The sequence below is a fragment of the Fusarium verticillioides genome, chromosome 7 (genome assembly GCF_000149555.1).
Source record: "Fusarium verticillioides 7600 chromosome 7, whole genome shotgun sequence".
NCBI classification, from domain to species: Eukaryota; Fungi; Ascomycota; class Sordariomycetes; order Hypocreales; family Nectriaceae; genus Fusarium; species Fusarium verticillioides.
In genome coordinates this window covers 2,196,332-2,208,762 of record NC_031681.1, presented here as the reverse complement: position 1 = coordinate 2,208,762, position 12,431 = coordinate 2,196,332, and the positions used below count along the sequence as shown (strand labels likewise).

General features: G+C 49.7%; 4 protein-coding genes across 4 annotated transcripts; all 4 read right to left on the bottom strand.

Annotated features, from left to right (window-relative positions):
* Positions 1-769: 769 nt before the first annotated feature.
* Positions 770-2,931, bottom strand: FVEG_11460 (acyl-CoA dehydrogenase). The gene is made up of 3 exons (XM_018900722.1): positions 2,600-2,931; positions 2,247-2,545; positions 770-2,196 (listed from the first exon to the last, which is right to left on the bottom strand). The coding sequence occupies exons 1-3, from the start codon at positions 2,712-2,714 to the stop codon at positions 964-966; spliced, it is 1,647 nt and encodes a 548-aa protein (XP_018759044.1). The 5' UTR covers positions 2,715-2,931; the 3' UTR covers positions 770-963.
* Positions 2,932-3,601: 670 nt separating this feature from the next.
* On the bottom strand, positions 3,602-5,332 carry FVEG_11459 (flap endonuclease 1). Its single transcript, XM_018900721.1, has 3 exons — positions 5,097-5,332; positions 4,479-5,045; positions 3,602-4,428 (listed from the first exon to the last, which is right to left on the bottom strand). Exons 1-3 carry the CDS (start codon positions 5,193-5,195, stop codon positions 3,907-3,909), a joined length of 1,188 nt encoding a protein of 395 aa, XP_018759043.1. The 5' UTR covers positions 5,196-5,332; the 3' UTR covers positions 3,602-3,906.
* A 240-nt stretch (positions 5,333-5,572) lies between these two features.
* On the bottom strand, positions 5,573-8,518 carry FVEG_11458 (hypothetical protein). The gene is made up of 2 exons (XM_018900720.1): positions 8,318-8,518; positions 5,573-8,257 (listed from the first exon to the last, which is right to left on the bottom strand). The coding sequence occupies exons 1-2, from the start codon at positions 8,371-8,373 to the stop codon at positions 6,214-6,216; spliced, it is 2,100 nt and encodes a 699-aa protein (XP_018759042.1). The 5' UTR covers positions 8,374-8,518; the 3' UTR covers positions 5,573-6,213.
* Positions 8,519-9,129: 611 nt separating this feature from the next.
* Positions 9,130-11,589, bottom strand: FVEG_11457 (hypothetical protein). Its single transcript, XM_018900719.1, has 2 exons — positions 10,099-11,589; positions 9,130-10,042 (listed from the first exon to the last, which is right to left on the bottom strand). The coding sequence occupies exons 1-2, from the start codon at positions 10,924-10,926 to the stop codon at positions 10,028-10,030; spliced, it is 843 nt and encodes a 280-aa protein (XP_018759041.1). The 5' UTR covers positions 10,927-11,589; the 3' UTR covers positions 9,130-10,027.
* Between the last annotated feature and the right edge of the window lie 842 nt (positions 11,590-12,431).

Genomic DNA, 12,431 nt, shown 5'->3' with positions numbered 1-12,431 from the left:
GGGGCAGCAGGTGAGGAGCTGCAAGGCGTTGTTGGTTTGTGTGGAGAGGTCGGAAGAAAATCGGTGCGCGAACTACCTGAGAGACAAGACTCAGGGATGAAAGTGCTTCAGTTAGTTGAAAACGCGAGGTCGATGTCGTGTGGAGAGCTTTCTTTGCTGTCGTGGGGTGTTTAAAGGTGTGGTTGGGTTCTTGGTGGAGGGAAGAAATAGAGTAGAAAGTAGGCTCAGTCTTGGAGTTTGAAGGTGAAGGTGACGATGGTGTGTGCCTCATTACGGCAGAAGGCCCTGCAGTTTTTGGTCACGTGTAGGCGGGGCAGCCCGGTTTTTATCGTTTGATGGATGAGAATGAGCTTTTGCTAAATTGATCTAGTCCATTATATTCTGGAATTAGCCAAGTGTTTGCTTGGAGTTGAGCGACTCTCGGTGGGAGATTCCGAGGCTTTCGTGGCGATGAAAATGACACGAGAGGTAAAAATCAACAGAGTTTCGATGAGCACGCATGATACCTCGAGCTCTAAGCAGGGGCCAGCTCTAACGATTTAACAAGCGAGGTATACCTTGTACTGCAGTCTGGGGTTGAGTTCTTCAATTGGGAAAAGACAATCGATTTCTGCGTGTCTTTTGAGGGAATATGTACCTCCGAAGCTTAAATTATCATTGTCCATCTATCATTTCGCATTCCAGGTCAAGAAAGGTAGCGTTACTCCACGTTACTCGATGCTAGGCACACTACCTATCACGATCTCTCAATCACATGAAAACAATAGCACGACCAATAACCGCTGGAGAAATTCCCAATTCAGGCAAGCCATTCGCTCATAATTCATCATGGAATCTGTAAAACTGGTATTCATTCTTCGCTCTACTCGGCCTGACATCTAGACCAAGGCCATAGCCAAATAAGTAACTCCAAGGTGGTGCAATATATATATATATATATACAAATGATCTCAACTCCGGCTTTTACAGCTTCATACCCACGGCCTTTGCAACTCTCAGACTCTGCCTCATGCTAAGATCAAGCATAATCTCTTCACTGCCACCGGGGATGGCATATGCTCGCACATCACGGTACAGTCGCTCGACCTTGGCACCCTGGCCTCCTCGAGAGTAACTCAGACCACCAAAAATCTGACTAGCTTCTCGGGCACAGAACTCAAATGTGAGGGTAGACTGTGCCTTGAGACCAGCAATAGGACCGCCGAGTCGAAGCATAGCCTCTGTCTCACCCATGCGCTCGCACTGGTAGATGAGATTCTCGAGCCAGTTGTATGAGGCTTCGATTTGACGAGCCATGTGAGCGAGCTTCATGCGGATAACAGGGTGGTCAATGAGCTTCTTGCCGAATGTGCGTCGCTTGCTACCGTACTTGACGGACTCCTCGTAACAGACACGAGAGAATCTGAGGGACTGGATGATAATACCCATACGCTCGTGATTGAAGTTGGTCATGATGACCTTGAAACCCTGGTTCTGCTTGCCGAGCAAGTTCTCAACGGGAACCTTGACATCTTCGAAGGTGATGTATGTTGTTCCTGAAGACAGAACACCTTGGCAAGGCATGCGTCGAGTGGAAACACCCTCGCCACGCTCAATGAGTAGCAGAGAGACACCGTTCATACCAGCCTCTCCAGTTCGCACAGCGACGGTGAAGTAGTCGGCCCAGATACCGTTGGTAATCCACTTCTTCTCACCGTTGACGATGTAGTGCTTGCCATCCTCGCTCAGCTTAGCCTCGCAGGTCAGGTTGGCGACATCACTACCAGCATCAGGCTCGGTGATGGCCAAGCAGATACGCTTCTCACCACTGAGAATACCAGGCATGATACGGTCCTTGAGCTCCTTCTTACCGAATTTCATAAGAGGAGGGCAGCCAATACCGAAACCACCAATGATGTTCCAGACGAAACCACCAGAGCCAGTGCGGGACAGCTCATCGGTGATGATCATCTCGTGGAAGAGATCCCACTGCTCAGGAGGGACAGACTTGATACCTTGAGGAACATATTGTGTTGGGTACTTGACACCGAGCAGACCAGCGAGATAACCGCGGCGACCCATCTCCTTATAGATCTCCTCGGGGACTTCCTTGGCCTCGTCCCAGTCGGTGACATAAGGCTCGATGTCCTTCTCCACCCATTCGCGGATCTCGGCGCGGAGAGCAGCATGAGATTCGTTGAAGTATGGTGAATGGTACTAAAACGTGTAAGCAAGGAGCTGACGGAAGGTAACGGGGGTAAACCTACGCTTTGGTACCAGGCAGGGTCAGCAAAGGGGATCTGGTCACCGAAGGGCTCAAGAGCCTCGGCGTCTTCCTCCTTGGCAGAAACCTCCTTCTGTGTGGTCTTGACGGCCTTGGGTGTAGGGACCGCGGGCACCGGAGCAGCATTGGCCTCAGGCTTAGGCTCGGGGGCCGCGGGCTTGGAGTCAAGGGATCCGACCTGAAGTTGCTTTTTGTACTTCTTGAGGATGCCCTCGTTGTGGTACTTCCAGAATTGCTTGGAAGCGTCCTTGCCGCCGACGCGCTGGAGAATCTTCTTACCACCTAGTTATTACGCGTCAGATGTGAGTTTCGAGGACTGCATTGTGATTGGCCTACCTGGGTGGTCGTCTTGGAATTTTGTCACATCGTAAACATCGCCATCGACGATGATGTACAGGTCGTCGGGCTTCTTATGCGACGCAACGTCGCTTGTGGTAAAGACTTTGGACATGTTGACTTTGGATTGGCGATGAGATGAGATGGAGAAAATAGTCAAAACTGTCAAGGGGTATATATCACAGAGTCAAAAAGAAAAGGCCAACACGACAATATGGGAGAAAAAGAAGGAGGAGGAAGGGATCATAAGCCTTTCATGGAACCTTTTTTAAAACATGCTTCGGCAAAAGCATAGGTAGCATTGCAATCACATGTTGGTGCTTCAGCTCCACCCCCATATTCTTAGTAGTTATCATCTTTTTTTCTGGGGAAGACTTGACGCTTCAGGTCATGAGTCGTCTCATTCACGGCATTACTCGATGCGGTCATGGTAGAGAGAGACAAAGGTCATGTGCATGCATACGCCTCGCTATAGACATTTTACATGTGAAAGAGCCGCAGCAAACTACAATTGCTTCTGCTACTAATTAACTAAACTCTAGCGCATGCGTTGATGTCATGATGGAGGATGCCGAGGCTTCTATGCGCTGTCCAATCGGAGGTCGAGCATTGCCAAATATGGCGTCCGAGGTAAATGCTCACGACTCGCCAACCAACTTTACAAGGGGACAAACCCCCACGGGGAACGGACATGCCATCTGAAAAGAGCATGCGGAGAAGACCCTTTGTTGTTGTATTTTATTTTACTTGCATGTGTTGGAAATTCATCTTATTTGGCTGGCTGGGCCCAAAGCGTCTTTGATTCGGTGATATATCTACATCAGATCACCATCTACAGCCTCAGAATGCAGCCGAGTCTCCGAGCTTGACAAACCATGCGAACAACTGAGCTTTTGGCAGGCCGTCTATTCATATTTATGCAAGCCACTGAATGCGCACGATGATACCTGTAACAATCTGTCTGAAGGTTACCGTCTTACAAGTTATTTGAAACCTCTTTGTAGGAGGTGAGAAGATGTCAATCTTGAGTGACAGAAATATTTCAAGTTGATTTAGCAAGTTCTAACGAGTCCTTCAATTCCCCTGCTTCAGGACTTTCCCCTTGAGGCCGTTCATGAATGCGGACTCTAGATTATTCCTATAAAAATCGTCGTGGTGCTGTTAATGCCACCGAATAAAAAGCCCCCAGGCGGTCTATACCACTCCACAACGCCAAAACTCCGTTCACGATCTCAGCAAATAGTTAACCCTTTTCCATAGCCTTCGAGATATCCGATCCTTATCTCCCTGAAATACCATGTATCCTTTCACTTGGTACCTCGAGGCTTGGCTTTAGAAGCAGCCTTGTCCTTCTTCTCCTGCTTAGCCTTCTTTCGCTTCTCTTCATTCTTCTCATCCAGCTTTCGCTTGTGTGCTGCCTTCTCAGCATCTGTCTTGGGAACAGGCTTGAAGAAACCTTCCAGTCGAGCTTGTTGAGAGCTCTTCAGATTCTTCTCCAGTCGGGCACCTCCACTGCGAACACGATCCTCCGAGAATCCCTTCTCCGTGACGAGGAACTGAACAAGGCCTTCCATGTCGGGCTTGTCCCACTTGAAATCGCAGTCAGGGTGGTTGGCTTGTCGCACATCAGGCTCGAAAAATAGATCTCGAGCATCCTTATAAGGCCAGTCCTCAGGAATAGTGTACTTCTTCTTGGGATCTTTCTCCATCGCCTCGACAACCTTCTCCAATGACCCATGCTCACGGATCAGCTTCAGGGCAGTGCTGGGGCCGACCTTGGGAATTGGGTCAAGGTAATCACAGCCGAGCAGGATACAAAGATCCACAAACTATACAACGTTAGTCCAATGTATCAGCCAAGCTGGGTGTCGCAACATACCTGCTTCCTCTCCATGTTAAGGCCCTCGAGGACCTTCTCCAGGTGAATCTCCTGAATAGGCTCTTTGCGCTGTTCGCTGAAGGTAAGATGACGCAGCAAAATGGGTGCGTTGAAGCAAAGAGTGTCCATATCTTCACTGGCGGCGGCATACACCTTGCCAGCCTGGGCCAAGACAGCACACTGGGCCTCAGCCTCAGTAGGCGCGATGATGTAAGGAATGCCCATGAGCTTGAGCAGTCGCTGGCATTCGGCATTGTGCTCTCGAGTGACGCGGACAGTTCGCCGCGAGAACTTCTCGATGTCTTCAGCTGTACCAGTCTCCTTGGCCTCCTCAAGGCCTTCGGTAGCTTCCTGTTTGCGTTGGAAACGCTTGGCCAACTCGCCAGACTTGAGTTTGGGCGGTGCACCGTCGAAAACGTAGAGGGGCTTGATTCCGTTGTCGACCATGCGCAGAGTACGGTAGAACATGCCCATGAGATGTGATGTTGTCTCGCCGCTCTCGTTCATGAGCTGCTGGCCTTCGGATCGTACGGCGATGAGGAAACTGTAGATACTCATTGAAGCATCCTGACATCATTAGCAATTACTCTTCGTCTTGAGATTTCGTACTGAGCTTACAATGGCGACCTTACGGCCGAACTGGTTCTTGATCTCGCCCTCCTTGATCGAATCTGGAGCTTCCTCCTTGATGATCGAAAAGAGTTGCTTAATACCCATCTTTGCAGTTTTTCTCTGGTACTCTGGGGCAAGTTGTAGAAGTAGGATTCGAAATGAAGCCGAGATCCAGGTAACAAGAAGAAAAGCGAGGATACTTGATCAATGAGGGAAAAAAGAGATGGAGGCACAAACGAAACGTGAAAGAAGGGACTTTACGCGTGTGGGACGTCATGACGCGCCTGTCGCGACGGAAACTGCAGGGATCTTAATTGACCCCACAACGCGATTGGACTATAGCTTCAGAGCTGCCTGAAGCTTCACTGGAGCATTACCTAATGTAATGGATGAACAAAGAGACTCTGTATTTAATGTGAATAGTATGTTGGATATGGGAAAGCCATTACTTAGAGATTCTACTGGTTTTAAGTTCATATAAGGTTTCTAATCAATTCAATATAGTCTCTGGGTGTCCATAACTACAGCCCTACAAAGTAAACTCACTCTCTATCCTACAAACCTCATACTACCTTACTTGAGGCTACTCCTAAGGTATGTCACAATACATAATACATGGATCCGGGGCAGAGACAAATGTATCGACGTTCAAGTCTCCAGCTTAGGTTCCTGCACCCCCCACTGTCCTCAAAAGTTCTACACTGTCCCCAAGGCAAGCCTCAGGTACTTGGAAGAACCCATCAGTCAGCAGATAACAGGATGTATCCTGAAAGCTGGAATAGTGCTCGAGGCACTGAACCTCTTCCAACCCTCCTCTGAAACGTCGACCAAGCACATAAGCACTTTCTCTTAATATACCGCTCGGAATACAGAGCAGTCAAGGATGGGTCTCTCCTTGCGCTCCACCTGGCCGTGCGGAACATGTCACGTAGAAAAAGATCTTGCTTCACAAGATCACAGCATGTCAAGCTTGTGTCATGAGGAATGAGGAATGAGCGAAGGGGCACTTCGTATGTCGTGGGGGTATCGTACAAATCATCCCCGGCATCTTCATTATATCGTTCTCGACATCTACTCACAACAGTCAGTTCCTCAATCTCAATTTTACACCCATAAGGCCATCTCATGTCCTTCTTTGGCCATTCATGCTGTCAAGCGTCTTGTCAATCTCCATGATATCCAGCATCTCAAACTCCACGTTCCGTCTCGTAAAGTCTTGCGTATCGTCTGCTGCTGCTTCAAGTGTGTCCATAAAGTCAAAGCCGACCGTTCGGCGCGGTGGCTGCAGGGTGGTGTCTGCGTCTTCATCGAAATTTCCAGACGCAGATCTAAGTCGTAAAGTACCCGGCTTGACAGTGCTCAGGTTGAACAAAGACTTGGCTGGTCGGTTTTCCCTGCCGTGCACAATGATAGCGTCTGACTTGTCTCCTTTCGAAAACAGGCGTCGTTTTCGTGAGTTTGCCGCGGCACCCACAATCTTGCCGGGTCCGTCGTCTCCTTCGCGAACAACAACAATCCTGGACTCGCCGAGAACAATAACATCGGCAGGGAGGCCGCCATCTTGTGCGATAATACTGTGATCAGGCTCAATCAGCAGGCCAACTCCGCAACATCTCTCGCCCAGCAGGCCAGTTGCCAAATCCATGAGCTTGATCATCTTTACCGGTTGGGCTCCGCTGAAAATATCTCCGCCTGTTCCAGCAGCCCTTCGGAGTTGAGAATCCCAGAAGCGCATGACTCCAGGGATGACGCACACATGCTCGAGGCCACCAACCCACAAAACCACGGTCTCATCTTGAATGGCGCTACCACTTGATGGCAGAGACAACACTTTGATGCCACCTCGGATAGTAGCCAGGCGGTCAAGTGTGATAGCAGAGCTCAGGGATGCAGTAGCCTGTCGTCGAGTGTGAGGTGTCATAGGGGCGAAGTCTCCAGTGCTGTGCTCCTTGTTCTGGGTTGTCACACTCCTAAGTGAGCTTGTCCCCTCGACGTAGCCAGAAACGCTGAAGGTCGTCAAGGCGGCTCCCTTGACCCCAGGTTGCAATTTATTTGAGATAATAGCGCCTGGTGCAGTAGGGCTGGCACCATCAACGTCCCAGATACCCCACATGCCATCGGCGAGGAGGACTAGGATGGCGCGGCCGTGTGCTACCCAGGCAGCGTCGATTATTGGTTTCCTTGTTGATGAAGGGCGAGAAAAGGGCTGGTACATGGAGAGAAGCCACGAGCCCTGGAGAGGGAAAGGCCCAGTGGCATCTGTGGCATCTGTGGCGATGAAAGAGGGTCGCGCAAAGTCGTAGATCCGAACGCCCTGGAAGGCCGAGACAGCAAGCAGCTGTGTCGTGTGCGTAGAGTTGAAAGATATGCTTGTTAGAGGGTTGGGCAAATACTCGGTCTGGAAAGACTCGACAGGACTGGCAGGTTTATCACTAGCATCTAGCGGTACATTCCATAACCGAAGTACACCGGAAGCCTCTCTGCAGTGCGAGGCAACAACTGCCCTGGGTTTTGTACCAGGCCGCTCTGTGACACTGGGCATGATGAGGTTAATGGCAATGCCCTCGCTGTGTCTGTTCTGGCCACCAAGCAGGATGAGCGACTCTCCCCAAACTCCAGATCCAGCCTCGCCTGCCAGCAGATCGCTCCTGAGCTCTGCTCTTGCCTTACTCTCTGGTGACGGGGGGGTAAGAGGAAGTGTAATGACGTAGATGTCGTTGGTTACGCAAGACACAGCAAATACCATCTTTTCAGTTAGGACTTTGGCACCTCCCCAGGTAGCATCATCTGCCGATGTTGGGGTCATAGGCATGACCGCAATTTTCAAGACCGCTGTTCCAAGCGCCAGGTCCAGTGTCTGGACGATCTCCGGGAAGGGAGTATCCTCAATCTCGTCTTCGAACTGCGGTTTGTCTTCGTAGTGCGATGCTGTCTTGGACTTGGCTGGTGGTTCGTCGTCATCCGAATCGATGATCATAATGGAGTCGTCTGTGTTTCCATTCTGCTTTTCGGATTGAGGCGGGGCCTTCTTCGCAGCCTTGAATCGCTTGCCTCCTCGCCATGCGATCGTCACACCGTTCTCGTGACCGTGTATCAGGATGGTCGCTCCTTGTGGGGAGTAAACCGGATAGGTTTGAACATCGTTCACCCGTCGCGAAAGGTTATATCTATAAAAATGAGATGGAATTCTTTGGGCCGAATATCGGTCGAGAACTAGGTTCACCTACGTGAATTGTGTGTTTTGCGCCGTGCGACGAATTCGAGGAGCTGGGATAGAGCTCATGTTGAGTTCGAGCTCGGGCAGTAAGCCCTATAAGGACTGATATTTGTTCTTGTTTATAGATTTCTGGCTCAGTATTCGGGAATTTGGTTTGATTCTCGTTGTGTATAGTGTGCGAATTGTTTTGTTTGTTTGCCGTGAGTTGATGTTTGCAGGTTGGGAACCTTTTCAACGCGACAAGCATCGCGCCAAGCTTGAGCTTCCGCGGTCACGTGGTAGCCGCTCTGAGGTTTCTCGCCATGAGATTTAGCAACCTACCCTAAGGTAAGTTGATGGCCTTCAAGCTTGACCCTCATATTATCACTTTTGGTCGGATTTTTGGCAGCCCTTTTCATCATGACACAGACTATTTACTTATTTCAATGCAGTAGTAATTTCTGTTTGCTTCTCTTAGAGGTTGCGCCGTGGTCTCATTCCTCTTATCCACCTGCGCGGGCTTCCATAAGTGGAACGTTTGGTTTAGTTATTACAGACAACAACCTATGACACTGAAGACGGCAATGCAACATTAGTCGTAACACAAACAAAGACTTTGGGATGTTATAAGAGTTTGCAGCACTCTACCCGAACACCCACAAAAGTTCAGATCGGGCATCTGGATTGACCCTAACTGAACGGGTACCTCTGCGAGTATTTGCATCGTGAACACGAAGTATCCTACAAGTGAGGCAATCGGGGAGAATATTACCCACACTGCTAGTTGCATGCCTGGTCGAGAACCAGTACCAATACAAAACCACATTCACTACTATCACACAATGCAGACAAATGGCGCCCGACAGCTTGCCCAGGGTATATGTATAAACCTAAACAGCGGCTTACCTCAACAATGATATCAAGCAAAAGACTCAGTCAATGAACCAGCATCTCAAGTCCTAAGTGGTGGTATATGACTATGCACAGCCCTACATACAGGCGACACCATGACCACCACGATCATCGGTCAACGTCAGGGAAAAGATAACGGTCAAGTGAAAAAGTAAATAAAGCGACGATAGGATAGCCCGCACTATCTGCCAACCTCCCAATCGTGATATCTCCTCCACGAGGTTGGCACATCTCCCGCGTCCCATTGTATCTACGTGACAACTCGCTCCATCGCACCCTGACCAATATCCCAAGAGGACTTCTCGCCCCCTTATTTTTAGATTTAACCCTGCCCTACTCAACAAATAGAGGGAGAACTTGTACACAGGAGACATAGGACTCCCAGTCATGAAGAAAAGAAAACAGACGTGCCGATTACACGCGGGTATGATTGCCGCTTGAAATACCCTTACACGAAGACGACATCCATAGTGAAACGGATCCAGGGAAAGATGGCATCTAAAAAGGGCACTTGCGGCATTATTCCCATCTTCTCCAGTCGTTTCGTTCAAGGCTTAGTTGTGAAAAAGGAGGTAATGAGTGGATGGCGCAGGTGAAGCCGGTGTGCCGTGGAGCGTGATTGATCAAATCCAGTCGTAATTCCGCAGACGCAAATAGTAGAAGAAATGTCTAGTCCTACGCCCAGAAAAGAGTCAAACGCCGCCAAATCGTCGCGAGTGATCGATTGGCAAATACACATGAGCTATCATCCCGAAAACGCCGTAAATGCCGATTGTGAAATAATGATTGAGAAGTAATTGGCTTTGAAGATCCCAGGGCGGACACTCGTTCATGCGTTGGTGACCTGAAGAGGTATTAGTAAACAGATGATTTACAGCAATTTCCATCCCGTCAACTTACCCGTAGAATTCTTCGAGAGTAATCTTGGTTATCGGCGATGCTGCCGTCACTGAGTCGCCGGTGAGCCATGACTGGGTCAAGGCGCGAATCAGTCATAGAGATGCTACCGCTGCTGCCGGGGGGCTTGGAGCCGTTGATGAAAGCATTTACAGCCGCGTTCCGACGGTGCTCCTCCTCTATCTCAGCATTGCGTCGGCGACGAACGAAGAAAATAGCACCACCTCCGATAGCAGCAATGACAACCACGCCGACAACCACGCCCGCGGCAATAGCGGCCACGTTGGGGCCATCCTTCTTATCATCTGAAGCGGCTTCTGAAGTAGTAGCGGCGTCCTGAGTTCCTGTTGCAGGAGAAGACTCCTCGGCAGTAGTACTCTCCGCAGCCTTAGTGGAAGAAGGGGCAGCACTTGTCGTCGTTTCTGGTGGCACATAATTGTCGGGCGCAAGGTCTTCGCCTGAGTTGTAGACTGACCAGTAATTTTTCAAAGCACCACAAGCCGCTTTGCCGTAGCCAGGGCATGGCCAGTTGCATTTGTCGTCGTCAACTTGATCGCCCTCCTTGGGATAAACGTCGCCACAGTAGCACTTGGATCCTTGAACACTGAAAACTTTGGAGCTGCTCTTCTTGCAAATACCCCAGCACCAACCACTTGTTGTCTTCACTCCCTCGTAACCAACTGTCAAGTTGCCATTCGACTTCCAGCAGCCTTGAGAGGTCATCTGGTTGAGGACAGGTTCCACGACAGGATCGTTGCTCACTGTTAAGGCATGGACCATTAAATTAGTGGCAGCCGCAAGGACCATTGTCATGAGTGTTGAGGTTTTCATGATGATGATCGTTTGTGTATTGGAATTTTGAGCGAAAATGTAGAAAGGGAATATGAATATGATATGCCGATTGTCGATGCAAACCTCGAATCAGATCAACTGGAGTCGAGTTGAGTCAGATCGTACGGTCACTCCTTCAGGCGATAGATCGAATCGAGTCGTCCTTGTCGTCCTTGTTGTCGTGGGCAGAGGCGGCAATACGATGTACCCTTTGTTTATAGTGAACCAAGGCCACTGAGGGTGGATGGCTTGGTCCAGCAGTGCCGTCGAGTGGTGAATAGATAGATGACGGTGATGAAAGAGGCCAGAGGTATCGATCGTACGTGTCGTGGTAGAGGAGGTGAGACGAGGCGAGGCAAATGAACAAAGAAGATCAAGATGCCCTCAACAAGGAAAATAACTCGACGATGAAAAGAGACCACCGCGATGCTAATCACGATACGCTTCAAAGTCAAGAGGAAGAAAGAACAAACGCTTTGAAAGTGTGGGGGGAAATGAAAGAGGGACTGGAACGAGCGAGCGGCCTGAGGTAGTGGCTTGTTTTTGTTGAAAGACGAGATGGAGTGCAATGAACAGGAGATGGAAGGTAAAGTGAAGCGAAGCGAGTCAGAGGGGACAGGAAAGGGAAAGGGACAAGACGCTCAGCGAAGGGGAGATCCAGAGCCAAAAGCCAAGCAAGACCAGGACCCTCAGCGCACCAGCCAGTAACTGCACGAGCTGGCGAGACAAAGGACCAGGGGGTGCAGGGGGTACTTGCCATTTAGTGGAGACGCTGTCAGGGATTTAGCAGGGAACCGGCCTCCATTTTGGGATCATCTTCTGGTAGCAGGTGGATAAACTGGATAGGCCTGGCTTCTCCTTTTGCACAAAATCATGCATAGCATAAGCTCAAATCTTGACGGACAACCCGCTATCAACCACCAAACCACCCGATGTTGCGCACCCAAACTCTTTTCCTCAAGGTAGGTGGCCAGAAAGCCCAGATCTCTCATTGGATACGGCTGTTAGCTCAAAGACTAACGGTGCAATTTTTGCCCGTTTTGTGCAGTCTCGGCCAGTTGCACAAACCTTGGATAATATAGTGCACAGTTACCGCTATACTACACTAACCGCGTTTGGATTATACACACGGACGGACCTGTCCCTTCCTTTGAGTGACACGACGCAAACTCGAAACCACACCATCGCGGAAACATCTTCCAACTTTGAGGGAAGATGCACAGATTCAGATAAAACCGCAGTGAGACCAAAGGATGACAACAACAAGTATGATTCTATTGTGACCTGGCGTACAGATATCAGGCATAAACTACTGAGTTGCAAGATTTGGAGGAACAGAGGCATCAAGAAAAAAGTGCCATCAACACTCGATTATGAGCATGGGCGACTTTATCAAGCTCGGCCCTTTGAAGAAGAAAAGTCTTTGATTTTCATGCCTCGTTCCTGAGAGCACCATCTTGGTACCTTATTGCTCGCACCAAAGTCCAGTTCCTCCCGTCACTCAA